At 35.6% G+C, this 26,129-nt stretch overlaps 1 protein-coding gene across 1 annotated transcript in view; it reads left to right on the top strand.

Annotated features, from left to right (window-relative positions):
• Positions 1–26,129, top strand: part of sytl2a (synaptotagmin-like 2a) — a 56,431-nt gene that overhangs the window by 22,348 nt on the left and 7,954 nt on the right. Inside the window, exons 6-16 of the mRNA XM_030154465.1 lie at positions 1,033–1,141; positions 5,263–5,790; positions 10,707–12,752; positions 15,495–15,596; positions 15,726–15,782; positions 15,923–16,005; positions 17,481–17,585; positions 21,447–21,616; positions 25,268–25,370; positions 25,475–25,636; positions 25,856–25,946. Coding sequence (XP_030010325.1) covers positions 1,033–1,141; positions 5,263–5,790; positions 10,707–12,752; positions 15,495–15,596; positions 15,726–15,782; positions 15,923–16,005; positions 17,481–17,585; positions 21,447–21,616; positions 25,268–25,370; positions 25,475–25,636; positions 25,856–25,946 — 3,556 coding nt within the window. The remainder of the gene's footprint in view (positions 1–1,032; positions 1,142–5,262; positions 5,791–10,706; positions 12,753–15,494; positions 15,597–15,725; positions 15,783–15,922; positions 16,006–17,480; positions 17,586–21,446; positions 21,617–25,267; positions 25,371–25,474; positions 25,637–25,855; positions 25,947–26,129) is intronic.

Below are 26,129 nucleotides of genomic sequence, written 5' to 3'. Positions count from 1 at the left end.
CCAATGAGCATGAAAACATGCACAATTTTATTGTTATAAGAGACCAAAATTATTGTACATAATGTTTTGTAACACAACAAATAATTACGACTCAACTCCTGTGTCTTTTTTATTACAAAATACACAGTCACATTGCTTTTCATTTATTGATCATTTGTATTGAACAGCTGTTTGATTATCAATTCTTATTTTAAGTATTAAGACAATCAACCATTTTGTTCTGAAAACCCTTCTTTTACAGCCCTTTAATTGTAATAAAAGAATGGGAACCTGTTATTTAAGTATTATTATGACTAAATATGCACAACTAGACAGATTTTGGTATGCTCCCTGGCTGCAGAAAATTTGGTAACAATGTGGCAAACGGATGTTTATGTCCAACCGCATGTTTTCAATGGTGCGTTGCTCACCAAAATTCATGTAGTGTCCGTACACCAATATACTTCCATCAATAATATCGCATATATGCCTTATAGATATATTGTTATAACTTGTTCACAAATGTTTATTTACTCCTGTACCAGGAAGACTTAGTTAAAGATCTAACAGAGATGTGACCATGTGGTAAGCCAGATTTCCATTCCAATCTTGTAGAGTCCGTACACCAAGTAGTGTCCATACACCATATTCAAAATATGTGGGTCTAATTTTATTGTTTCTGTCAATATATGGAATTTTTCAGCACTCATGCTTTGGACACGACATCTGTGCAATAAACAATGTATGATTATCCTGAGTGCTGAAACATTTGTATATCTTTGTAGGCATTAAATATGGAGGCTATTAGGCTGTAGTGTACACTGAATAATTTCTGATTTGACAGGGGTAAGCCTGTGAAATTTTTAGTAGACACCATAATACAAAAATATTTTAGACTTTAAAAGAGAAATATCAGACAAATAAAATTGCCTGTCTGATTTTTTGATAGAGCAATATTATTTTTTATCTATATGTGCACCCTTTCTGGTACCCTTGATAGTGATCAGGCCGTGCTCATTCAAGTATTAAAAGTGTCTTCTATTCTCGTTAAAGCCACGGAAAAACCCATTCAACAATGAGCTCATAGAATCACACAGTCCTGAGGAAAGTAGCAGCCAGTCGGTGGATGTATCAGTGCATCAAATCCTGTCGACAAGTAACGGTGAGTTTGTGCTGCAGTATTTTACTTCACAATGTAGTTTTTATCTCAAAGCACTTGATTTAATGACAAATAATGTGTTATGTCTCGAAATGAGGGGACTACTTGACGGACAAATCGTGAAAGCATTTACTTAGAAAATAAAGTAAGTGTGGTTTTACAATTTTCTTTTGATGTTCAGGTGTTTGGGGCCGCTGGGCTTTGGCAGATGCAGCATGTTGGCATGAACTGTTTTTGCATGGCAAGCAAAAGCATGTACTGGCTTGTCCTTTCTATCAAATTCAGCTTCTGATGTTATTATATGTCATCTTTGTTTCAATTCAGTTTTGAAAAAAAAAAAAAAAAAAGCAACTATTGTCAGAGATTAAATCATTTCCTGTGTTGCTTAAAGATAAAGTTTTGCTCTTGAGAGGCTGATAATATTTTTGAGTTGAGCTTCTCAAATAATTGGTGTGAAATGACCCCGAGAGCTGGGACCTCAGACTTTCCCAGAGGCTGCCGATGTGAAGGAAGTCCAAACACACAAGGCTGCCAGACTAGTCAGGGGATTATGCAGAAATACATTCCAAAGCTTTAATCTGTACTGCATGACTTGTGGCTGCTGGAATCATTTCACAGGAACTATGAAAACAACACTATCGAGAGCGAGACTAGACCAGAAGAAGCAAACTGAAGAAAACAGATAGTAAAAAGATAAAATAACTTCTTGCAGGGGAGAGTGCACAAAAGTCCACGAAGTTGTGCAATGCACATGTGTTGAAAGCCATAAACTGAAACAGGTCCACTTTAACCCTTTCATGCATAGTGGTCACTCCAGTGGACAGTTGTTCAAAGCTGTTCTTTTGTATATTCATGGATTTTCTTGTTTTAGCTCCATACTAGCCAACACAGTGAATGATAACACTGGGTTACAAAAAAATGTTTTTTGCAAGTTGTTTAGCTTTTTTCAACTGAATTAGGACCATTTTGCACCGCTAAATCCAAAAATGACATCTGTTTTTCTCAATCAGGTCAGGTTTTTTTGCTCATTTGATTTTGAAAAATTTGATCTTCTCACAAAATTGATTATATTTTTGTGACTTTATCAGTCGATTTTTTATATAGTTCTCACCCAAAATAGGTTTTAAGAGAAAAAAAATCATTTTCCAACAGGATTCCTGTTAGGTACAACGGTGTATTCACCGCAGATGTAGCAGAATACATCAGGCTTATTTTTGCAAGATCTTCTAGTCGAAGCCATTTCATTCACCTGTAATATTAAAAAAAACATTAATCATAAATTGGCAAAAGTAAAATCTTCAGAACTCGTTTATTGCAAGAAATATGAAAGAATTTTGTATCATATGATGTGAAATGCCCATAAATGTAAGCAAAAATGTTAAAAAGCCAATATGTAGCATAGTTCAGAAAGTTGACCTGATTGAGCAAAATTAATGTGATTTTTGGATTCAGCACACCAAAATTATCCTAAATCAGCTCAAAAAACTTAAACAATAAATTTGTTGTTGACCAGTGTAATGCATCATCCCATACACTGACATTCATACCGTTACTGTAACTTTGCTGTTTTTGATAAACCAGTAACGCGTTTTAGTGTAAATCAATTAATTGTTATTAGACTGGAATTAACAGTTGTTTTTTTTTTTAACAAAAAGGTTTTTAATAAATATATATTATCTGGGGTGCCATTAGCAAATGTGGGCCCCATGAAAGGTAAACATTGTGGGCCCTGCATAAAATAAAGTATCCATAAATTTATTGCCGGAGCGGGGGGGGGGGGGGTATGTACATAGTGTAGAGGTAGGAGGTATATACGTGGGGGTGCATTCCAATGTAACTGGCGTGAAACAGAAAGTGAAACTTAACTTTGGATGTCCGACTCCACTGAGCCCCCTGGGAATGCTGGGCCCCATGAATTTGTCATGTTTACCCTCCCTTTATGGCACTCCAGTATATTATCTCCATGAAGTGAGTAATAACTAGCATTAGAGTATATTAAAATGTGAGAAAACATCAGATTAGCAGCATTAAAAATGTTTTTATTTCATAGTTTTTATATCACTTTCTGATATTGGGTTTTAAATACATGTTTCTTTGCTTCAAAAATTAAATCCATGGTGTAGCTAAGTGGACATTTTTGTAACTCCATGAAAAAAAAAAATGTCGATGGCGTTGTTTTTTTCATGCCTGAGAAGAAAAAATCTTGACTAAGGTTCTCATAATTCATGCATGAAAGGGTTAAAATATCTACAAATGTCTGGGACTATGTTCAAGTGGGTCTACACAGTGTTTATATTCCAAACTCTTAACAGCAGGGGGAAGTCTTGTACTAGAACACACTCAGAACTATTGAAACACCAACGAATCAACACCATGTATCCACAGACTGTATCACTCACTGAATAAAGTATAAAGCTCCTCGTCTACACACATCCGTATTATGGTATTATCAAGTTTTCTGGATGATCAAACTAAAACTCATTGACGCTTATAAGCTTCTTTCCTCTGGATGGAGGTTTTTAGTCTCAAGGTGCAGGACAAAGCGTTATAAAAACAGCTTTGTTCCTGTCGCCGTCACTGAGCTCAATAAGAAGTAGTGACATTGCACGTTATTTTATTTATTTATCCTATTTCTTAGCTCTATTTACTATTGTGACTTTTAAATTTAAAAAAAAATGCATGTTCTTATGCTGGTTTTTATCCCAGAGACTGTTTTTATTTCCCTAAGGTTTTTTTTTATTGTGTTTTGTTTTTATTTATCTTGATCTTATTTGTCTTATCTTATCTTTTTATTTATCCTTGCTGCTATATTGGTGAATGGTGGAACACTGAGCACTTTTTTTGTCTTGACACTCAATCAAGTACCTGCCTGTCAGGTTCAATGTGTGTTTTGTAATGGAATGCCAAATGCAGTCATTTTTTCTGCAAAACAAATCTACCCACGGGTATAAATAAAGTAACCTTGAACTTATTTTGACAGTCCGTTACCAAGATTATTATCGTTAACGAAAACTAACAAAATGACGAAAACTAGAATTGAAAAAACATTTTCGTTAACTGAAATAAATAAAAACTATAATTAAAAGAAAAAAACGATAACTAACTGAAACTGTATTGTGTGTTTACAAAACTAACTAAAAGAGATAAAAATGATGGATAAAATTCCCTTCGTTTTCATCTTTGTCAATGTCGGATTGATATGAAAGTGATTTATTTCACTCTAGCAATTTTAGCTAGCGGCACCATATGGAATTTAACGGTCCGTCACTTGTGGTTTCCAGTCGTCTTCTGGTCCCCACTCTACCTGGAAGCATGCAGACTAAAGTAGGGAGAAAGCAGCAGAGTTCTGTCTGGGATTTATTTGAATATGATGGCGAAGAAGATAAAAGATACGACAAAACTAAAATTAAAACTAAACTAAACTAAAACTAAGCATTTAGAAAAAAAAAAGAAAACTAATAAAAACTAGCAAACCTGCTCTAAAAACAAATTAAAATTAACTGAATTAGTGAAAAAAAAGTCAAAACTAAACTATAATGAAAAATCCAAAACTGTTATAACCTTGTCTGTTACGCAACACTTCATGTGCTACGTCAGCTGATAGTTTACATTATAGCTCTGTTAGCTTAGCTCTGTTTTTAGACAGAAACATCCACAGTAAAATCACAAATCACGTGTTTTCTGTACAGTTTGTGTGGTCGGTACCCAAACTAAAGATCTGTTTGGAATCGTCAAGGTCAGAACTGTCACAGTTTAGTCTGAACCGTGGATCAACAAACGGCAACTTGGCAAAGATAATAACATCACATAATAACTTCATACCATCGTAAGCCTCAGAATCACTTTCACCCATGTAGAATAAACGCTGCAAAAATATAATATTATATGACAATAATATGTAATTTACTTTCCAGTTTTATAGTCTGAAAAACATGATTCCAAGACCGTAGTTGCTCTACCTGCAAGCCAAGCTAAGTGCAACAACTGTTAACTTTTTTTGACTCGTTTTTGATCAGAATATGGTCATGTAAAAATATAAGACCATACAAACAGTTTCTACACCAACGCAGAGCAAAACTACCACAATATGTCCATGCTGAAACATTGCTTTTTGTTTCTTTCAGAGTTTTTACCATCACCTGAGAGCTGCAATCCCTTCATCACACTCCTAAAAGAAGATCGTATCACTTGCCCTGTTACCCAGAATGCACCTGAAAACAGTGCAGTCAGTACCAGGTCTCAGGACGCTGTTGATGAAGCAGACGGGTTAGAAGAAAGAGAGACTAACCCTGCGTCTCCACAGAGCATCCTCAAGCACTTGTCCACCTCGGACTACACAGACTCACACATTCCAGTAAATGTGGACCCTCCCTCTGAAACCTGGGCGGACAGGAAACAGGTGAGGTTCAGCTCTGCGGTTGGTCGGCGGGTGGTGGAATGGCAGGATGGGAAGGAGATGGGAGAACACAGTCTGCTGGACGTCGACTCCATCACTTCATCTGAGGAGGAAAACAAGAGCGACTCAAAGAAGACTGGCACATGTAGACCTTTAGTAGGACAGACTCAAGTGGATTCAAGAGATGATGAAGTTGGGTGTGAAGAGGATCAAAACCTCCAAACCCAAGATGTGGACCAACACCAGGTCATTGGTGGTAAGAATTAAACACTAGCATCTACACCAAACAGTCACTGGTTTACAGCCATGGACGAGTTTTGACAGTGACAGAAACTTTGTTACCTCCGCCAAGGAGGTTTTGTTTTTGCCGGCGTTGGTTTGTCTGTTTGTCTGTGTGCAAGATAACTCAAAAAGTTATGTACGGATTTGGATGACAATTTCAGGAAATTTTGATACTGGCACAAGGAACACACGATTAAATTTTGGTGGTGATCAGGGGGGCACAGATCTGCCTTGGTGGAGGTCTGCGCTCTCTGAGTGCTTTTCTAGTTTTCACATGCTTTGCTGCTTCAGTTTTTTTTTTTGGTTAACATATATTTATTGTTTTTCATTCATACAAAATAATCAAACACTGTGAACCTCTTGAACATGGCAGAGAAGAAATAGATAATAATAACAATAACAATAATAATAATAATAATAATTATATATATATATATACAGGGGTTGGACAAAATAATGGAAACACCTTAAAAAATCAGCAAAATATAATTTAATATGGTGTAGGTCCGCCTTTTGCGTCAATTACAGCCTCAATTCTCCGAGGTATTGATTCATACAACTTGTGAATTGTTTCCAAAGGAATTTTAAGCCATTCTTCAGTTAGAATACCCTCCAACTCTTTTAGAGACGATGGCGGTGGAAATCGACGTCTTACTTGAATCTCTAAAACTGACCATAAATGCTCAATAATGTTGAGGTCTGGGGACTGTGCCGGCCATACGAGATGCTCAACTTCATTAGAATGTTCCTCATGCCATTCTTTAACAATTCTAGCTGTTTGGATTGGGGCATTATCATCTTGAGGTGAAGGTGTTTCCATTATTTTGTCCAACCCCTATATATATATATATATATATATATATATTATATGCAAAATAATTAAATACATTCATGAAATGAAAATAAATAAAAATTAACCTCGAAAAGATGTCACTGTTATTGTGCTGAGAGTATAGAATAGAAACAACAAATTAAATTACATAAAAAACTAGAAAAACACTCAGAGAGCCCAGACCTCCGCCAAGGCAGATCAGTACCCCCCCACCCCTGATCACCACCAAAATTTAATCATTTGTTCCTTGTGTCAATATCAACATTTCCTGAAATTTTCATCCAAATCCGTCTAAAACTTTTTGAGGTATCTTGCACACAGACAGACAGACAGACAGACAAACCAACACCGGCAAAAACATAACCTCCTTGGCGGAGGTAATAAAACTGAGGTATAGAGCTGAAATAAAGCTGTACATGTACATTCACACAGTAAATGAAGTAATATCCCAATTAGTCAGTAATTCACTACCTCTTCAATATCACCATTCTTGATTAATTCTAGAAACACCTTCCAAATGTTATAGAATTCCGAAGCTCTCTTTCTAACCATATGTCAGTTTCTCAAGAGCCAAACTTGAGGTTAAATTAGTTAACCAGCAGTCAAGAGAGGGGAAACCAACAGTTTTTTAACATAAGCTTCAGTTTTTTGTAGATTTTTGTCCATGTGTTTCTGAGGTGCAGGAAGAACAATTGCATGCATTTTAATACTATCAAAGAGATTTATTGCGAGCTATTTTATATCACTGCAAACACTTTAGGTATACACTGCAAATTATTTGGCTCTTACCAAGATAAAAAAAACACTTAGATTTAGACATGTTAGATAATTTATCTTGTTTTAAGAGTTAACTTCTTATTTTAAGTGTTCATACATCTATAGACATGCTTATTTCTACATTTAACAATCTTAATTCAATTAATTCTTGCTGCATGGACATATTTTTTTAACTTGTTTTGAGTATCTTTTCCCTGAGATTTAGTGTTTTTACCTTGTTTTCAGATGCCCCTTTTTTTTGCAGTGTATCCATTTTTGTACTAAAGGCATGTAGAACATTTTCATTGTTTCAGTAATATGAGTAAAGCTGTTAAAAATGTAGCCTCAGCTGAACTGGTGTATTTGCTATTACAGCTTGAGGCAATAAACGATTGCACCATCTCTTTATTTGCAACCTCCCATACCAGCAACAACATAGAAAATCCAGACGTTACTTGGCTGTAGACGTAACACACATATTCTAGTCTTAGTGTGTTGAAAGTGTTAGTAATATCAGGATAGTGCTTTAATATTTTATTACCACTTCATGTACACATAATGCACAGCAGTATCTCATCTGAAATAATACAATACAAATAATCCAATTTTGGTTGTTCAAACATAAAAAAATACCCTTGAAAATGTTTTCTATAAGTACCTTTCTGATGTGCATAACACACACATTATATTATCACCAGATACAGAAATGGAGACGTCAACATAGACATCACAGAAATTTTAATGCACTTGGCTCAGCAGGCAGTGGCAATAAGTAAAACAGGCATTATATGTACTGAATAGAATAAATGTGCATATAAAAACCATGTATGAAGTATAAAAAACTATGAAACAAGCCATAAAAACAACAGGATGAGGATGAGAGGGAAAATAATTTAAGGCTACCTTCCAGAAGAGTACGCAGCAGTGTTCATCTCAACAAATATCTTAATTGCATCCTCTATTAGGACATTAGCAGTCAACATTTAGTCTGAAGGAAAGCAGAAAGCTCCATATACAGTATGAATACAAAGCTTTTTATCAGACTGGATAATATTTTACTTGGAAAGTCCACCAACAGAGACTTTACAATATGATTTCCATATTTTAACAATTTAAATTAACCCTTTCATGCATGAATTATGAAATTTTTTTTCTGACTATTTTTATTCCTCTTTAAAAAAACAATGTAAGTGAAATTTTTTTATGAACCTATTTTTCATGAAGTTACAAAAATGTCCACTCAGCTGGACACCATGTGTTTGATTTTTGAAGCGACATACTGTGTGAAAACTATGAAATAAAAACATTTTTAATGTTGCTAGTCTGATATTTTCTCACATTTTAACATACTATAATACTAGCTATTACACACTCAGATAATATGCAAAAAAACATGTTTGTATTTTATTTTATTTTATTTTTTTTTAAACTGTGAATTACAGTCAAATAACAATTAGCAATTGATTTGTACTCAGATATGTCACTGCAGCTCAGGTTTATCAAGAATAGGAAAGTTACAGTAATGGGATGAATTACAGTGTATGGGATGGTGCATAAGCGTCTACTTTGTTGGCTGATATGGAACTAAAACAACAAATCCATGAAAATACAAGAGAACAGCTATAGAGCAACTGTCCACTGTAGTGACCACTATGCATGAAAGGGTTAAGTAAGTTATTTAAGATTCAAGATGAGATTTGCTTTATTGTCCCAGAATGTAGGAATAACAGCACTTTGGTTAAAATTGTAATAAGTGGGTATTTTTTTTAATCATATTTCCTGCATTAAAAGGGTCAATGACGTTTTGCACATTACAGTATTTCTAGAATTTATTTGATGATTCAACTACAGACAAAGCAAAACAGCTGAATTATTGAATCTCAATAAACTGTCAAAATGTTATAAATACTTTTAACTCTTCATAGGTGGGCTCTCCAAATGAAGTGTACAATTCACACAGCCTGTAACCAACAACTGTTAGAGCACAGGTGTCAAAACATGTGGCCCAGGGGCCAAATCCGGCACGCCAAAGGGTCCAGTCAGGCCCTTGGGATGAATTTGTGAAATGCAAAAATCACACTAAGATATTAACAATCCTTTTAGTTCAGGTTCCACATTCAGACCAATTCAGTCTCAGGTAGGTCATATTAACGTATAAATACTCACCAAGGTTATTATCGTTAACAAAAACTAACGAAATGACGGAAACTATAATTGAAGAAACATTTTTGTTAACTGAAATAAATAAAAACTATAATTGAAAGAAAAAATGATAACTAACTGAAACTGTATTGCATGCTTACAAAACTAACTAAAACGTATAAAAACTGTGGATAAAATTCCCTTAGTTTTCGTCTTTGTCAAAGTCGGATTGATATTAAATCAATTTATTTCCCTCAAACAATTTTAACTGCTGGCACCGTATGAAATTTAACGGTCCGTCACTTCTCGTCACTTGTCGTTTATAGTCGTCTTCTGGTCCACACTCTACCTGGAAACATAGAGACTAAAGGTGGGAGAAAGCAGCAGAGTCCTGTCTGGGATTTATTTGAATATGACGGAGAAGAAAAGAAAAGATATAAAAAAAACCTAAAACTAAACTGAAACTAAGCATTTTGAAAATAACGAAAACTAATAAAAACTAGCAAACCTGCTCTAAAAACTTATTAAAACTAACTGAATTAGACAAAAAAAAGTCAAAACTAAATAAAACTAAACTATAATGACAAATCCAAAACGATTATAATCTTGATACTCACAACTCCAAATTTTTCTCTTTGTAAATGTAAATGTTTTCATGTATTTACACTGAAACAAAGTACAATATTGCAAAAATATCTGAATAACCTGAACAAATATGAACAACCTGAAATGTCTTCAGAGAAGTACAATTTTAATACCTGTTACAAAATGTTTTGTGTATTTGTAGATCCACTGTGATCTGTAAGTAGTAATGTACATGTGTAAATGATAAACTGAAGCAGGATATTGTTAAAATTACACATTTTTGTCAGTTTGTTCAAATTATTTACATTGGTGGAAAGGATATTTTGTAGATGCAAACATCTTCAAAATGTAATTTTACTTCTTTCACTCTAAAATATAGAGAAAAGTTTGGAGTTAACATTATTTATATATTATTATATTACAATTTAACTGGTTCGGCCCACTGCAGATTAAATTGGGCTGAATGTGGCCCCTGAACTAAAATGAGTTTGACACCCCTGTGTTAGAGAATGTACTGTTAAAAAGTTGAGTATATTGTACGTGAATGAAACAAGAAGCTTTCGTTGTCTTTGCAGATTCCTCTGAGACTGGCCTCCAAACCCCTCAAGTGTCCAGCATTATTTCAGCCGAGCAGGAGTCAGGTAAGCCTGTTCAGCTGGAGACGGAGCCTGAAGAGGACCTTCACTCTCAGACTAGGGCCACACACTGGCCGACTGGACACAACATTCAACAACCACAGCAAAAGCAGTCTGAACAGTGCAGTGATGCTGTAGATGAAGATCCCTCTCAAAACAAACTGTCCACCAACGACAGCTCGAAGAAGAGTTCCTCTCATGGTATTTCACCTCCGCAGAAACGAAGGCTATTTGGGATTTTTAGAAGAGAAAAGGATAAAACAGTTGAAGTCGACAGTCCACAGGAGGAAGAGGTGATGCAAACTAACAATGAGAATGTGAACCTCTCCGAAACTTCTGCAGGTACAAAGGTGGATGAACCTGAAAGCGTCCCACAAAAACCTAAATCTGCAGAGACGGCTGAGGTCAGAACACTTCAACTTACAGCTCTTCAAAACACTCCATTTAAAGAAGCAATGACAGAAGACACTCTGCAGGAAACAGATGATGGAGCCACTCAGTTTCCAGAAAGATTATCTGATTTGAAAGCCTTCTGGGAAAAGGAAAATAGCATTCCTAAAATAATATTTACCAGAGAAATCACAAGACATGAAGCCACTACCGAGACAGAAATAGAAGCTTCATGTGGGCCTCAAAATGTTCAGAATGTGGAGAGTGAAAGCAGTAATATCTCACAGATAATAGAGACGGAGAATCTTAGAGTTGAGGAACATGCTGCAAAGACCCAAGAGGAGGCTTGTTTACCAGAGTCTGAATGTAGCCTCTTGGTGGTGTTAACAAAAGAAGATGGGACCTACAGAGCTAATCCAGTCCTCATCTATGACACTGATGATTCTTTGACTGGCTCAGAGTCGCAGATTAGTGTGCAACAGGAACAAACCAGTAGTCCAGCACCATTCTTGAATACCTGTGGCATCCCGAAGCAAAAAGGTGATACCCCACTTCCCCTTCCAAGGCACTTCATTTCAAGTCCTCAAGAGGATAAGCCACCAAAGTTAGATGAGCTTAAGAATTTTTGGGAAAAGGAGTGTTCAGCATCAAGGGTAATTGCTGGAAGAGCCATGGAAGAAGCACCCAGTGGTTCAGTACTCAGTAACAAAATAGCCTCTCCTCAGACTGAACCGAGAGCATCCTTTGATAGTAAAGACAGGTGTGAAGATGTGGTGCAAATATCTCCTAGCAAGACTAAATCCGGTGTTGCCAAATCATTAATTGTGACAGAGAAGGGCTTTGTCAGCCAGAGTTTGGACAGGTCACCATCAAGAAGTTTCCCCCAGGAACTGCAGACAACATGCCAGCAATTCAAGGCAGATGCAGAGTTCCAAGAAAGACCCCTCAGTCCATGCAAATCCCCAATTAGACGATCAAAAGACCAAGATGATGATGTCAGAAGAAGTCCCTCTAAGACCTGTCACCCAAGGGTCTTACCCAGAGAACCCTCTAGTCCTAAGGGATCCAGATTGGAAGGCTCCCCATTGAAAACATTTAAAATAGACATTGACCCCCAAGAGCAGCTCGGGAAGCCGACACCGGTCCCGAGACAGAGGAAGAGTCCCTCACATGAAGCAAAACTGACGGCAGTTTCAAGTCCTGCAGATGCTGTAAGCAAAGGGACAAAAATTTGCGATGAAAACATTAAACATTGTTCAGTCTCATCAAATGTGTCACGACCTATTCAAGCTTCTCCAGAGAAGAAATTGGGTCCGTTTACACATCTGGTCAGATCCTATATCCCTCAGGATCAACAGTACTACCTTGGGCCAAAAGAAAAAGCCCATCGCCCCCCCTTTCACCAAGAAGAGTCTCATGTCGCTGAGGCTGATGCAGTACACAGACCACAAAGCGTCCTCAGAGATTTTGTGGGAAACCAGAGTGACAGCGCCACAGAGGGCACTCCTCCGATCAGTTCATGGATTGTACAAATCAAAGACTGCAGCCAAGACACGACACCCAGAGCCTGGTCTCTGTCTCGGGCAAGTTCAGGCAGTGAGCTTTTGACTTCTCCCTCCTCTTACACCTTCTGCCAGAAATGATTAAGAAATGGATACCACAGTGATGCTTTGTTTTTGTGTTCAAGTGAATCATGCGGAGGTTAACACATTAGCATCTGAGTGAGCTCAAACTAGTGACAAATTATAACCTGCTGGTTTACGCTACATTTTTTGGTCATTTGTCGTCTATGCATTCCTTTAACCCTCAAAGATCTGAACAACCACCCGCAATCAAAAGCAACTACTGATGTAAAAACCACTAATCCTAGCAACATGTGTAAATAATTCAGGTAAAAAGTAAAAGACAATGCAAACACCGACATCTGCAGCATTGATTCACCAGTAAAACCCATCTAGTTTGACAAATCATAGTCATTATAGATCACAGGTGTCAAACATGCGGCCCGGGGGCCAAATCCGGCCCACCAAAGGGTTCAGTGCGGCCCGTGGGATTAATTTGTGAAATGTAAAAATTGCACTGAAGATATTAATCATTTTAGTTCAGGTTCCACATACAGACCAATTTAATCTCCAGTGGGTCAGATCAGTAAAATACTATCATAATAACCTATAAATACTCACAACTCAAAATGTTTCTCTTCTAAATGTAAACATTTTTATGTCATTTTACTGTATTTACACTAAAACAAACAATCATTTCACCAAAAACATTAATAACCTGAACAAATATGAAAAATTTGAAATATCTGAAGTGTCAGTTTACCAATATTCTGCCTCTTTATTAAATGTTTTGCATATTTGTTAATCCATTGTGATCTGTAAATTGTAATTTACATGTGTAAATGATAAACTGAGACATAATATTGTTAAAATTGCACCTAGTTTTCTTAAGAATTTAAGTTTGTTCATGTTATTCACGTTGTTTTAAAAGACTGTTGGTAGATGCAAACATTGTCATCGCATAATTTAACTTTTTTCGCTCTAAAACAGAAGAAAATTTGGAGTTGACATGATTTCTATATCATTATGTTATTATTTCACTGGTCCAGCCCACTTCAGATCAAATTTGGCTGAACGTGGCCCCTGAACTAAAATGAGTTTGACACCCCTGTTATAGATGCTTGTTTTTACATTCACATTGGCCCAATCCCAATTCACCCCTTGGCCGTCCCCCTTACCCCTACCCCTCCATTTTGCACATTCGTGTGGAGGGGTAGGGGTGTTCTCGATGAGTCAGAGGGGAAGGGTTAAGGGGGTTAAGGAGATTTTTCAGGACCACACTACAAACAGAGGGGTATGAGAAATCACCCATAGTTCTGTTTGAATCATTGGCACGATGGAGATAAGCACAGCAAAAACGTGCAGCAGTGTGATTAAAGAAACACACAAATGTACGTATTTTCTTCGTAAACAACTTAATCATTTGATCAATGGTTTAATGCCGTTTCAATGTGTTATAGACCACATTTCTGCGGTTTGCGGTTGATAGCTGCAAAAAGATTCCCAAAGCCCATGGAACAGAGACGGTTACAGCTGCTGACGGCACGGAGAATACTTTCGCAAACAAAGTTGTCGCATCTGTTTATAGCGGCATCAGTGGCTGCTGATGACGTAACAGGTCTCGAAGGGTTGTCTCATTTCATAGGGGAATGTTTCAAACCCTACCCCTTAGTGCCAGGTGCAAGGGTCAAGGGGTAGGGGTAAGGGGGAGTGGCCAAGGGGTGAATTGGGATTGGGCCTTAATGACATAATTTGTTGAAAAAGTCACTTTTTTTTAAAGTTTTCTCTGTTTTGATGTAATAACCATTGGATTTACTCTGAGCTATGAACATCTACATGATCAATGAGTCAAATATCCTCCTGAGACCCAGCAATGCATTTTTGTCCTCTGTAGGGGACAAGAGTTTCACAGCTTTATTGGAAAAAAAAACCCCAGAACAAAACAAAAAATGCTGTCCACTGCAAAGGACATTCCATAAAAATTTTTAAAATGAATCTGAAAAAAACTGAAAAAATGCCGGGCATGTTCCGTCGGGAGGAGGCCTCGGGGAAGACCTAGGAAACGTTGGAAAGACTATGTCTCTCGGCTGGCCAGGGAACACCTCGGGGTCCCCCCGGAAGAGCTGGAGGAGATGTCTGGGGAGAGGGAAGTCTGGGCATCCCTGCTTAAACTGTTGCCCCCGTGACCCGGACACAGATAAGCGGCAGATAATGGATGGATGGATGGAAAAAACTGTTGCATCATGCTGTTTCCAATAAAGGCAATTATTTAATATAAAAAAGCCAAAACCTGTACGTACTTTCCTGGGTCTCAGGAGGATATAGGAAAATACCTGATTTTCCCCTTAAAATGCTATACAACGCAGAGGATGATTTTATTATAAATCTTGATAAATCATTAGGGGAAGGTTGTATGGAGAGAAAAATTCATTTGGAAAATTAGTTCTAGGTCTTAAATGGTTATTAAGGCTATCTTTATGATTTAAAAGTAGCCAAAAATGATTGATTAATAATGTTTAACACATTTTAAGATGAAATGAAGTTGGCTTTTTTTTTTCTTTTTTTCTTAGATTTCTTCAATTTTTACATGTGATAAAACATATAACACAACATGTATTTTTTCATTCAGTGGTTTACATTCATTAATTGTTGCTGTGAAAAAATCAAACTAAAAATGTCCAATCTTTTTCCATTTACTTATTTATTTACAACAATTACAGAACAGTGCCTGCATTCAATGTCCTCTCCACTGCTAATTTTGTTTCATTTGTGGCAGGTTATGATGATAAATCTAGCCCTGTTATGTCAGCTCTGAATCGGTTGTCGTCAAAGATCAAGTCCTCATCTAAAAGTCTGGAAAACCTCATCTCGCAGACAAGTAACAAATACTTTTGTCTGATTACAAATTTTTGTTCACTTCATTTAAGTGTGCCACTGTCACTTTTTTTGTTATTATTGTTTATACAATATATGGGGCATCTTCTAAAGAAAATGCATTTGCTTCTAGGCAATGAAAACAACAAAAATGGCTCCAGAGGACAAATAAATCGAAGTGTGGATGATGGTAAATATACAGACCGTACTATATATTTATAAGAATATAGACTGTCTTAGCACTTCCAATATTAAAATATACAACCAAAAAAAACCTTGAAAATGAAAGTTGTTCGTGCTTTATGATTGAGAGTTGTATGGTTTTTCCAGTTTCAGAACTTCCTCCATCACCACCACCTCTCGCCAACTCAAAAAGAGCGAGTATGTCAGTGCCTGTACTTCAACAGGATGAGGTAAATAATGTACAATTAAATGTTCATACAAACCTGCTCAAAATGTCTTGCAACGGACAAAGAACTACAGCATGTTATCTGTGAGTTTAACCCATAAAGACCCAAACATCCACCGATGACCAAGACCATCTACTGATCTAAACTGTTTTAATTAAGGTTTTAATTCTAGTATGCATCAATATCTGGGCAGGATTTTTAGTTGTTTTTTTTTTTAAAGGTTCATCCATTATGTTCAACCAGATGCAGCATTCACATTCATTTCCTGTTTGTAAACTCAATATAGGTTAAAGACATATTTATCCTGCATAAAACTATAGTTTTATTCAGATTTTGTTGCATTTTTTAACCTATAAAGACCCAGCCACCGGCAACAAAAATCATATACTGATCTAAACTGTTTAATACCTGTTGATCCACTAATCCTATCAATACATGTAAATAATTGGTGTAAAATGCAGTTTGTCATCTTTTCATGGTCATCAGATACGACCCATTTGGATGTTCAGAGGCTCCGTAGTTACTGTGGAAATATCATCTTTGATTCACCAGTAAAACCCATAGAGTTGGATCAATGACAGTAGATGGACACACTTGTTTTATGTTCAGTTAATGATATATTTTACAAAAAAAAGTCACCTTTCTTCAGTTTTCTCTGTTTTTGATATAATAACCCTCAACTATAACCCTTTATAGTTCACTCATAGAAATACTCTGAAATTAAAAATTTCAACCTTAGTTTGTATTGGAGGACATGAGACTTTATTACTGTTGTGAAATTTTTCTTTTTTTTATTATCATGTAGAAAATCAAGGTCAGTTAAGTTACCATATATGGTTCCTTGCCCATAAGTGGCAAAAAAAAAAAAATCAAGAAGTGTATATGTAAAATAATACAAGGAAAACACATGTAATGTGAAAAGAACATTTATTTTAGAACATTACAACAATGTAAGTGCTGATCCAGACCCCTGTCCACATCCACATGATCCCTTTGAACATCATTCCTTACATTAGTACCATTACTTCATGGAACCGAACAAAGCAGGTACACTCACTGTTAATGCACAGGTGGACCTTACAGACCCTGGAGACCACATTGGACCTGAGATTGTTGACTCACTCAACTCACTATCTGGTAATGTGTGCAGAAATGACCAAAAACAGTCACTTGCCCAATAAAGGGTTAATCTGAGCTTTTATGAACATCTACTTGATCAGTAAATTAAACATATAAAAATACCTGATTTATACTTGAAAAATGCAAAATACAGAGCATAATTTTAGAATAAATGGTGATAGATGAGTTAAGAAAGGTTAAAAATAGAGAAAAATTTATTTGGGAACTGCAACAAAAGTAGAACTGGGTCTTTATGGGTTGAAGTCTTTTTTTTTTTTTCAGCACATTTTGAAGATTTCTTTTGTGTGCAATTGTGTTTTTAACCTCAGTGAAGCATTATTGCATCTTGTATCATTTAGACGGACAGTGACAGCGCTTTGGAGAACAACCTTCGCAGGAGAACAAACACAGGCAGCTCCACGTCTAACCTAAGTCTCTCATCTGGCATGGCCTCGATGTCCTCTGTATGTCCAGGACAACTGAATATGTTTTTCATTAAACAAATTGTGAATTATTGCTACATGTATCTTGGTAAAGGTAAAGGTTTAATAGGTAAGATTTGCATTTGCTTATGTGGTAATGTGAAGTTTATGTCGGAGTCTGTTTTATGCTGGGTTTGATGACGTTCACTCCCTTCATTTCTAAGGTAATGGTGACGAAGGTAATGTTTTCCTACACGCACAATAACTTTATACTCTTGATTTCAATGTAGAGGTTAGGATTTCTGCTAAAATCCTTATGCTTTTTTTTTTTTCCAACTTCTGCAATCCCTCTCTACTGTGCCTTTAAAGCACAGGTGTCAAACATATGGCCCATGGGTTAAAACCAGCCCACCAAATGGTCCAATCCAGTCCGTAGGATGAAAATTGGGAACGTATTTATAGTCAAGGATGTCAAGATCATTTTAGTTCAGGTTCCACATTCAGTCCAATTTGTTCTAAAGTGGGTCAGACCAGTAAAATACGATCGTAATCACTTATAAATAATGACTATTCCCAATTTTTGTTTTTGTTTTAGTGTACAAAAGTAAGATTACATGAAAATGTTTACATTTAGAAACTGTCCTTTCACAAAAAATGTAAATAACCTGAAAAAGTTTTAACAACCTAATACATTGTTTTTTGTTACATTGTTTTGGAATTCAAATGGGGTCGCCTGAAATTTCTACTAATTGAAAAAAAAAACAAACAAACAACTTACTAAAGTGGCAGTGTTTGACTGTAAAAGGATCAACGTTATTACAGTGCAAACTTTGGTGCTGCTGGTGGATATACACCCCAGGTGAGCCTCTAAATAAGACCCTCTTTCCTCCTCATTTCAGTTTAACCCCTTGAACACTGGTTTCAGATGTTTGTGGTGCAAGATTTTATCAGTTTGAGAAAGAATAGAGTGTACCAGCCAACTTAAAAAGGGGACTGGGAGCAGTTAATGAAGTGTTTTTGAACCTTGGGGTCGGGACCCCATGTGGGGTCGCCTGGAATTTCTAGTAATTGATAAAAAAATGTAAAAAAAAAAAAATAATAATAAAAAATTAAAGCTTACTAATAAAAAAATTACATTATATAGACCTAAATGTTGTCTAAAATTAACATTTATTTGCAACATATTATAGCAAACTATTACATGATCAAAAACAAATTAATTTTAGCAAAAAAAAAAAAAAGTCTCCATTTTGAATGTCTGGGGTCACCAGAAATTTGTGATGTTAAAATGGGGTCACGAGCCAAAAAAGGTTGGGAACCACTGACCTTATATGTCTTAAGAGAAGAAAGTGCAGTTTTACCAATATCCTGCCTGATACTAAATGTCTTCTGTATTTGTAGATTCACTGTGATCTGTAAGTCGTAATTTACTTGTGTAAATGATAAACAGATGCATAATAGAGTTAAAATTGCATTTATATTTGAGGTTGTTCATGTTATTCACATTTTTAAAGAAATTTGTAGATGTAAACATTATTGTAATGTAATTTTACTTTTTTCCATCGTTATTATTTTACTGGTCTGGCCCACTTCAGATCATATTGGGCTGAATGCCTACTAGCTAACACAAGATTAGAAAAACCAAAAAGCACAAATCAGACTCCGACACAAACATGATGTAAACACACACATTTAATTTATTATTTATTTTTGATGACTGATTTCTTTTAAGGTAGTATTTAAGGTTTTAAACACTAAAATGTATTAAACTAGTTTGTTTTGGTCTGTTATATGTATATTATATTGTAGTTGAATGCAATTTTAGCAGCAAGCAAAACTGTGCATTGTATCCAAAATTAGTAAGTAGGCTGAAACTGTAGTATGAAAGCCTTTGTATATGTATAGCATACTATTTATGGGTAGATATTACAGTATGCAAGCACTGCACACTTTTCTGGTATAAATACCCCATACTGTAATGCAGCTGTGATGACAACAACCGCAGATGGACAAAGGCAGAAGGTGAACTGAGCCAAATGCTGGTGACTTTATGATAGAGATGAGGCTGGTTTCCTTAGGCTCAAATAGGAAGGAAGCATTCAGGAAAGTTTCAGTGCATGATGATACATTTCTACTACTTTTTATTTAACTCTTTAACACCTGATGTGTCATCACTGACACACCCTGCGCATATGTAGATTGGATGGCTGTAACTCTTCCACTGTTTGTGCAATTGGAAAAATTTCAACGGTTTCTGAAACTTGAAACATTGTGCTTTATAGGATTTTTTTGGGGGGTCATGATGGTAATTTCACTCACACCTGTACTAGAAACTGGAGAAGAAGCTGTTTTAGCAGTATGATAGCATGCAGTAAATTGTAAATGATTGCTAGATTTTGAAAGATCTGGGAAAAAAGTGCTCTGGAAAAATGGGCAAATAGACTCACTCACAGCATACAGTTGCAGAAAAAATTACTAGACCATCAAAATTCATCAAAAACAATGGTTATGCAATTATGTACTAACTCCTGTGTGTATCGTGTGACTAAAACTGACCGAAAAGAAAACATGGAATGCCTAAAAGCACTGTTTTGGCAGTACAATGCCATAGCTATTTATGTAAGAACTCAAGTGATTTTGGTTATACAAAAAAAAAAAAAACATGGAAAATGGACAGATATGAGCTCTGAATTTAAACTCTAATGAGCTATTTTTGTTATTATTATACAGTATTTATCCAAACAAATACCTTTAGTTGGACCAGGCATTAAAATGAACAAGAAATTGAACAAAACAAGGGTGGTCTGATAATTTTTTCTGCGACTGTATGTTTGAACCTTCAAATTTGTCAAAATAAGAACAAAAGTCCCTTCAACCATTTTAGGCTTAGGGTTTAAAAGCAGGGGTGTCAAACTCATTTTCTTTCAGGGGCCACATTCAGTTAAGTTTTATCTGAAGTGGGCCGAACCAGTAAAATAATAACATAATAATATATAAATAATATCAACTCCAAACTTTTCTCTATGTTTTAGAGTGAAAAAAGTAAATTTACTTTAAGAAAAAGTTTACATCTGCAAACTACCCTTTCAAACAATGTGAATAACATGAACAAACTGAAAAAATAAGTGTAATTTTAACAATATTCTGCCTCAGTTTATCACATGTACATTATAACTTCCAGATCACAGCAGGTCTACAAATACAACATTTAGTAACAGACAATATTGTTAAAGTTGTATTCGCTTCTCTTAAGACATTTCAGGTTGTTCATATTTGTTCAGGTTGTTCGCATTTTTTGCGAAATTATACTTTGTTTTAGTGGAAATACATGAAAATATTTACATTTACAAAGAGAAAAATTTGGAGTTGTCATTGTTTATGTTATTATGATAGTATTTTACTGGTCCTCCCCACTTGAGATTGAATTGGTCTGAATGTGGAACCTGAACTAAAAGAATTGTTAATATTTTAGTGTAATTTTTGCATTTCACAAATTCATCCCAAGGGTCAGACTGGACCCTTTGGTGGGCCGGATTTGGCCCCCAAGACGCATGTTTGACACCTGTGGTTTAAAGGGTTAAACAAAAGTGTGTTTATTTTGGTATAGATGTTGTGTGTGTAGCTCATAGTATACCACACAGACCTGTTGTTTTCAGGTTCTGTGTCTGACACACTTGTTGCTCATAATTGATTTAGACAAAAAATTCAATAGCAAATATGCTTCACAGGGATTTCAGGTTTAATTAAAGGATCAAAAAACAAAGTGCCGCTCATTTCTGACTTAAAATGTCCTAAAATTGAAGCAAGTTGAGGTCCTAAAATGAGAAATGGATAGATTCCTTATAATTAAATGGAAAGATAGGCTGAAAACACAGTGGATTAAATGTTTTTGTGAATACACAGGTGAGCGGCAGCATCAGCAGCATTCACCCTGCGGACTACAGTGACATCGAGGTCCAGGGAACCATCCAGTTTGCGGTCAACTACATCCAGAAGCTTGGCGAGTTTCACATCTTTGTTGTCCACTGCAGAGACCTGGCCACGGCCGACTCCAAGAAGCACCGCTCGGACCCGTAAGTTGCACAATGGAACAATGGAAAAGTAATGAGTAACACACCCCCTACAGCACAGGTGTCAAACATGCGGCCCGGGGGCCAAAACCGGCCCGCCAAAGGTTCCAATCTGGCCTGTGAGATGAATTTACAAAGTGCAAAATGCAAAAATTACCCTAAAGATATTAACAGTCAAGGGCATCAAACTCAAAAATAATAGCATAATAACCGAGAAATAATGACTCCAAATTTTCTTCTTGGTTTAATGTGAGAAAAATAATGTGATATTATGCCTATAAATAATGGCAACACCAATTTTTCTCTTTGATTTATTGCAAATAACATTAAATTCTAATGTCCTTTAACAATAAAATGTCAATAACCTGAACAAATATGAACAACCTGGAATATTCTGCCTATTTTGTGTCTTGGTAGATTTGATCTGTAACGCACATGTAGAAATCATAAGTTGAGGCATAATATTGATAAAATTGTACTTATTTTTCTTTAGAAATTTCCTTTTTTTCCAGTTATTCACATCTTTTTTGTTTTGGATAGAAATAGTTTCATTATTTAATGTTATTTTTTGTACAAAAAAATTTGCAGTTGTCATTATTTATAGGCTATTCTGCTATTATTTTACTGGTTTGGTCCACTGGAGATCAAATTGGACTGTATATGGCCCCTGAAAGAAAATGAGTTTGACACCCCTGCCCTTCAGTCATACTTACACACATCCCCTCCCCCTGACACTTACCCACCCCTCCCCTACCCCCACTGAACTGCGTCCTGCACTGAGCTGCACTCTAACTTCTCTGGGACTGCGATTCTTTTGCACATTGTTACCTTATTTGCACACAGTATTGTACACAATTGCATCCTAATGGCACATACTGTTACTGCACTGGCCTGTACATACTGTGTTTTACATTTCTTTTCTATTTACAATGTAAATAGTCTTGATATACTTATTACCCCACCCCCCAAAGGGGAGGCAAGGGATATTGTTTTTGGTTCGGTTTGTTTGCTTGTTTGTTTGTTTGTTTAACACTATAGCAGCAAAACTATTGGTTGAATTCATACCACACTGGGTTTATAGATTACCAGTGACCCAGAATAGATGTGATTACATTTTGGGAAAAGTAGGTCAAAGTTCCAATTTTTTTAGGAATTTTTTTTTTTTTAACCTTCATTTTATTGGTTTTTGTTATTTTTTAACATATAAAAAAAGAACATACAGGGTGGGGAAGCAAAATTTACAATATTTTGAGGCAGGGATTGAAAGACAGTGTATGACCAATTAGTTTATTGAAAGTCATGAGAATTTATTTGCCACAAGAAAATTGACATAATAGAAAATGTTTTTATTCTATGTGTCCTCCTTCTTTCTCAATAACTGCCTTCACACGCTTCCTGAAACTTGCGCAAGTGTTCCTCAAATATTCGGGTGACAACTTCTCCCATTCTTCTTTAATAGTATCTTCCAGACTTTCTCGTAATAGTTTTGCTCATAGTCATTCTCTTCTTTACATTATAAACAGTCTTTATGGACACTCCAACTATTTTTGAAATCTCCTTTGGTGTGACAAGTGCATTCAGCAAATCACACACTGTTTGACGTTTGCTTTCCTGATTACTCATATGGGCAAAAGTTTCTGAAAAGGTATGGATAATAGTGTTAGGTATGATTATGACATCAATATATGTTTGGTTTCAAAACAATTGACGTAGTGCCTGCTGAGAAAAAACAATTAAATGTTCATTGTAAATTTTGCTTCCCCACCCTGTAGTTCCGACGTATGATACAAAAGTCTAACACACAGACAAATAACAAGCGGAACAAATCCCCCTCCCCTGGCACACATCCCCTCCAAATCAAAGGAAAGATAAAAATAAACAAATAAATAAACAGTAAATAAATACAAAATAGAAGTACAAAATTCCTACTTTAAATGTTACGAAAAAAACAAACTGTATAACAAAATACTCAGTCAAGAGAAACATGACAGATTCCACTATTAACATAGATCAGAAAAGGAGTCCATGTCTTTTCAAAAGTGTTCGAGGCTCCAGCTAACATCAAACAAATTTTTTCCAGTTTGAGAAAGTAAAGTACTTGATCCATTTTGAGAAGGTTGGTGGAGATGAGGATTTCCACTTTAACAACATAAGTCTCCTGTCCATTAAAAATGTAAATGCAATCATGTCTTTGTTAGCAGAGGTAAATTTAAACGGAGCAGGTACAACACCAAACAAAACAGTAAAAACATTAGGAACCATTTTCTTTCCTGTTACTGTAGATAAAACATCAAAGATTTCTGACCAGAATTTATTTAAAGATGGGCAACCCCAAAACATATGAGTATAATCTGCTGTAGCCTGTTGACGTCGATCACATAAAGGAGACACCGTACCATATATTTTTGCCAGCCGAGCTAATTTTTTGGATTTTTAAAATCTTTTTTTCCCCATTTACTTATAATGGGCAAAATTTCAAATATCTGTAGCAGCAAAACTACTGATTGAATTAAACCAAATTGGGTTTATAGATTGCCAGTGACTCAGATGTCATTACATTTTGGTAAAAGTTGGTCAAAGTTTAACTTTTTTATGAATTTTTAATTTTTTTTTTCTCCCATTTACTTACAATGAGCAAAATTTCAAATGTCTATAAAAATAGCAATTTTGTTTCAATTTACTTTAGACTTACCACATATATAGAGACAATTGATATGTTGACATCAAGGTTATTATCGTTAATGAAAACTAACGAAATGACAAAAACTAGAATTGACAAAACATTTTCGTTAACTGAAATAAATAAAAACTATCATTAAAAGAAAAACGATAACTAACTGAAACTGTATTGTGTGCTTACAAAACTAACTAAAACGTATAAAAATTATGGATAAAATTCCCTTTGTTTTCATCTTTGTCAGTGTTGGATTGATACAAAATAAATTTATTTCGCTCTAGCAATTTTAGCTAGTGGCACCATGTGACACTTCACAATCCGTCACTTCTCATCACTTGTGGTTTAGAGTCGTCTTCTCGTCCCCACTCTACCTGGAAACATGGAGACTAAAGTTGGGAGAAAGCAGCAGAGTCCTGTCTGGAATTTATGTGAATACAATAGTGAGGAAGATAAAAGACATAAAAAAACTAAAACTAAACTAAAACAAAATTAAAACTTAGCATTTAGAAAAAAATGAAAACTAATAAAAACTAGCAAACCTGCTCTAAAAACTAATTAAAACTAACTGAATTAGAGAAAAAAAGGTCAAAACTAAATAAAACTAAACTATCATGAAAAATCCGAAACTATTATAACCTTGGTTGACATCAGCACATGCATAGACATGATGACATCAGCCGAATCGATGCCAAAATAAACTACAATACATGTGAGGGGCGGGGTTTGTTGTGTCTGGCACCACTTGTTCTTTAGTGTTTTTATATTGATGTCCATATTTTTGAGTGTTTTTATATTTTCTCTCTTTTATTTTATTTTATTTATTTTATTTTATATTATTTTATTTTTTTATCGAGCTGAGAACTACCTCTAAGAAAAATGTTGTCATATGCACATAATGACAATAAACATTCTTGAATCTTGATTGAGAGGATGAAAAATGTTACAATTGAAGAAAGAATAATCATGGTGTGTTGTAGGTACGTGAAATGTTACCTTCTCCCTGACAAAACCAAACTGGGAAAAAGAAAAACCACTGTCAAGAAGAAGACAATAAACCCCACCTACAATGAAATTCTAAGAGTAAGAAACACATTTAATATATTCAACAGTTCTGATATTAGATGTATTTTTACTTAGTTCTACATTTATCTTTAATTTTTAATAGCTACTGGTCTCATTTTCAGTTTAAAATCTTGATGGAGGTGTTAAAAACGCAAAACCTGAACGTCTCAGTTTGGCACAACGACACTTTTGGACGTAACAGCTTCCTGGGTGAGGTGGACTTGGACTTATCAGAGTGGGACTTCAGCAACACTCAGATCAACGAATATGCATTAAAACCCAGGGTAAATGGTCTCTTTATTTGAGACGTGTCTGTTTGTTTGTATATTTGTATATTTTTCTTGATAATTTCTGTCTTGCAACTTTTTATTCTACTTGAGTGGAGCGACTGTAACACCCAATAATTTCCCCCTAGGATTAATAAAGTATTCTGATACTGATTGTAGAAATTAGTCTTTTTGATTAGATGTTCTGCTTATTTTACCTCTTCATCGATCCTTCAGGTTTCGGTCCTGACGTCCTCTCCTTCCCGTTTCATGGACAGCAGAGGACAGATGAGAGTTGCCCTGCGATTTCTTCCACAGACATCCCACAGTGAGTAATAGACACACTATGTGGACAAAAGTATTGGGACACGTTGGATTCAAGTGTTTTTCTAACAGGGGTCTGGAATACAAAACAGTAATTATAATGTAATAAATGTCATTACATTGGTTAATTTGCAATTTTGTTGCACAACTGGTGTAATGACAATGAAGCCTATTCTATTCTATTCTA

Source organism: Sphaeramia orbicularis, chromosome 14 (genome assembly GCF_902148855.1).
Source record: "Sphaeramia orbicularis chromosome 14, fSphaOr1.1, whole genome shotgun sequence".
Classification (NCBI taxonomy): domain Eukaryota; kingdom Metazoa; phylum Chordata; class Actinopteri; order Kurtiformes; family Apogonidae; genus Sphaeramia; species Sphaeramia orbicularis.
Note: the sequence above shows the minus strand (reverse complement) of the source record. Positions and strands in the feature narration are given on the sequence as shown.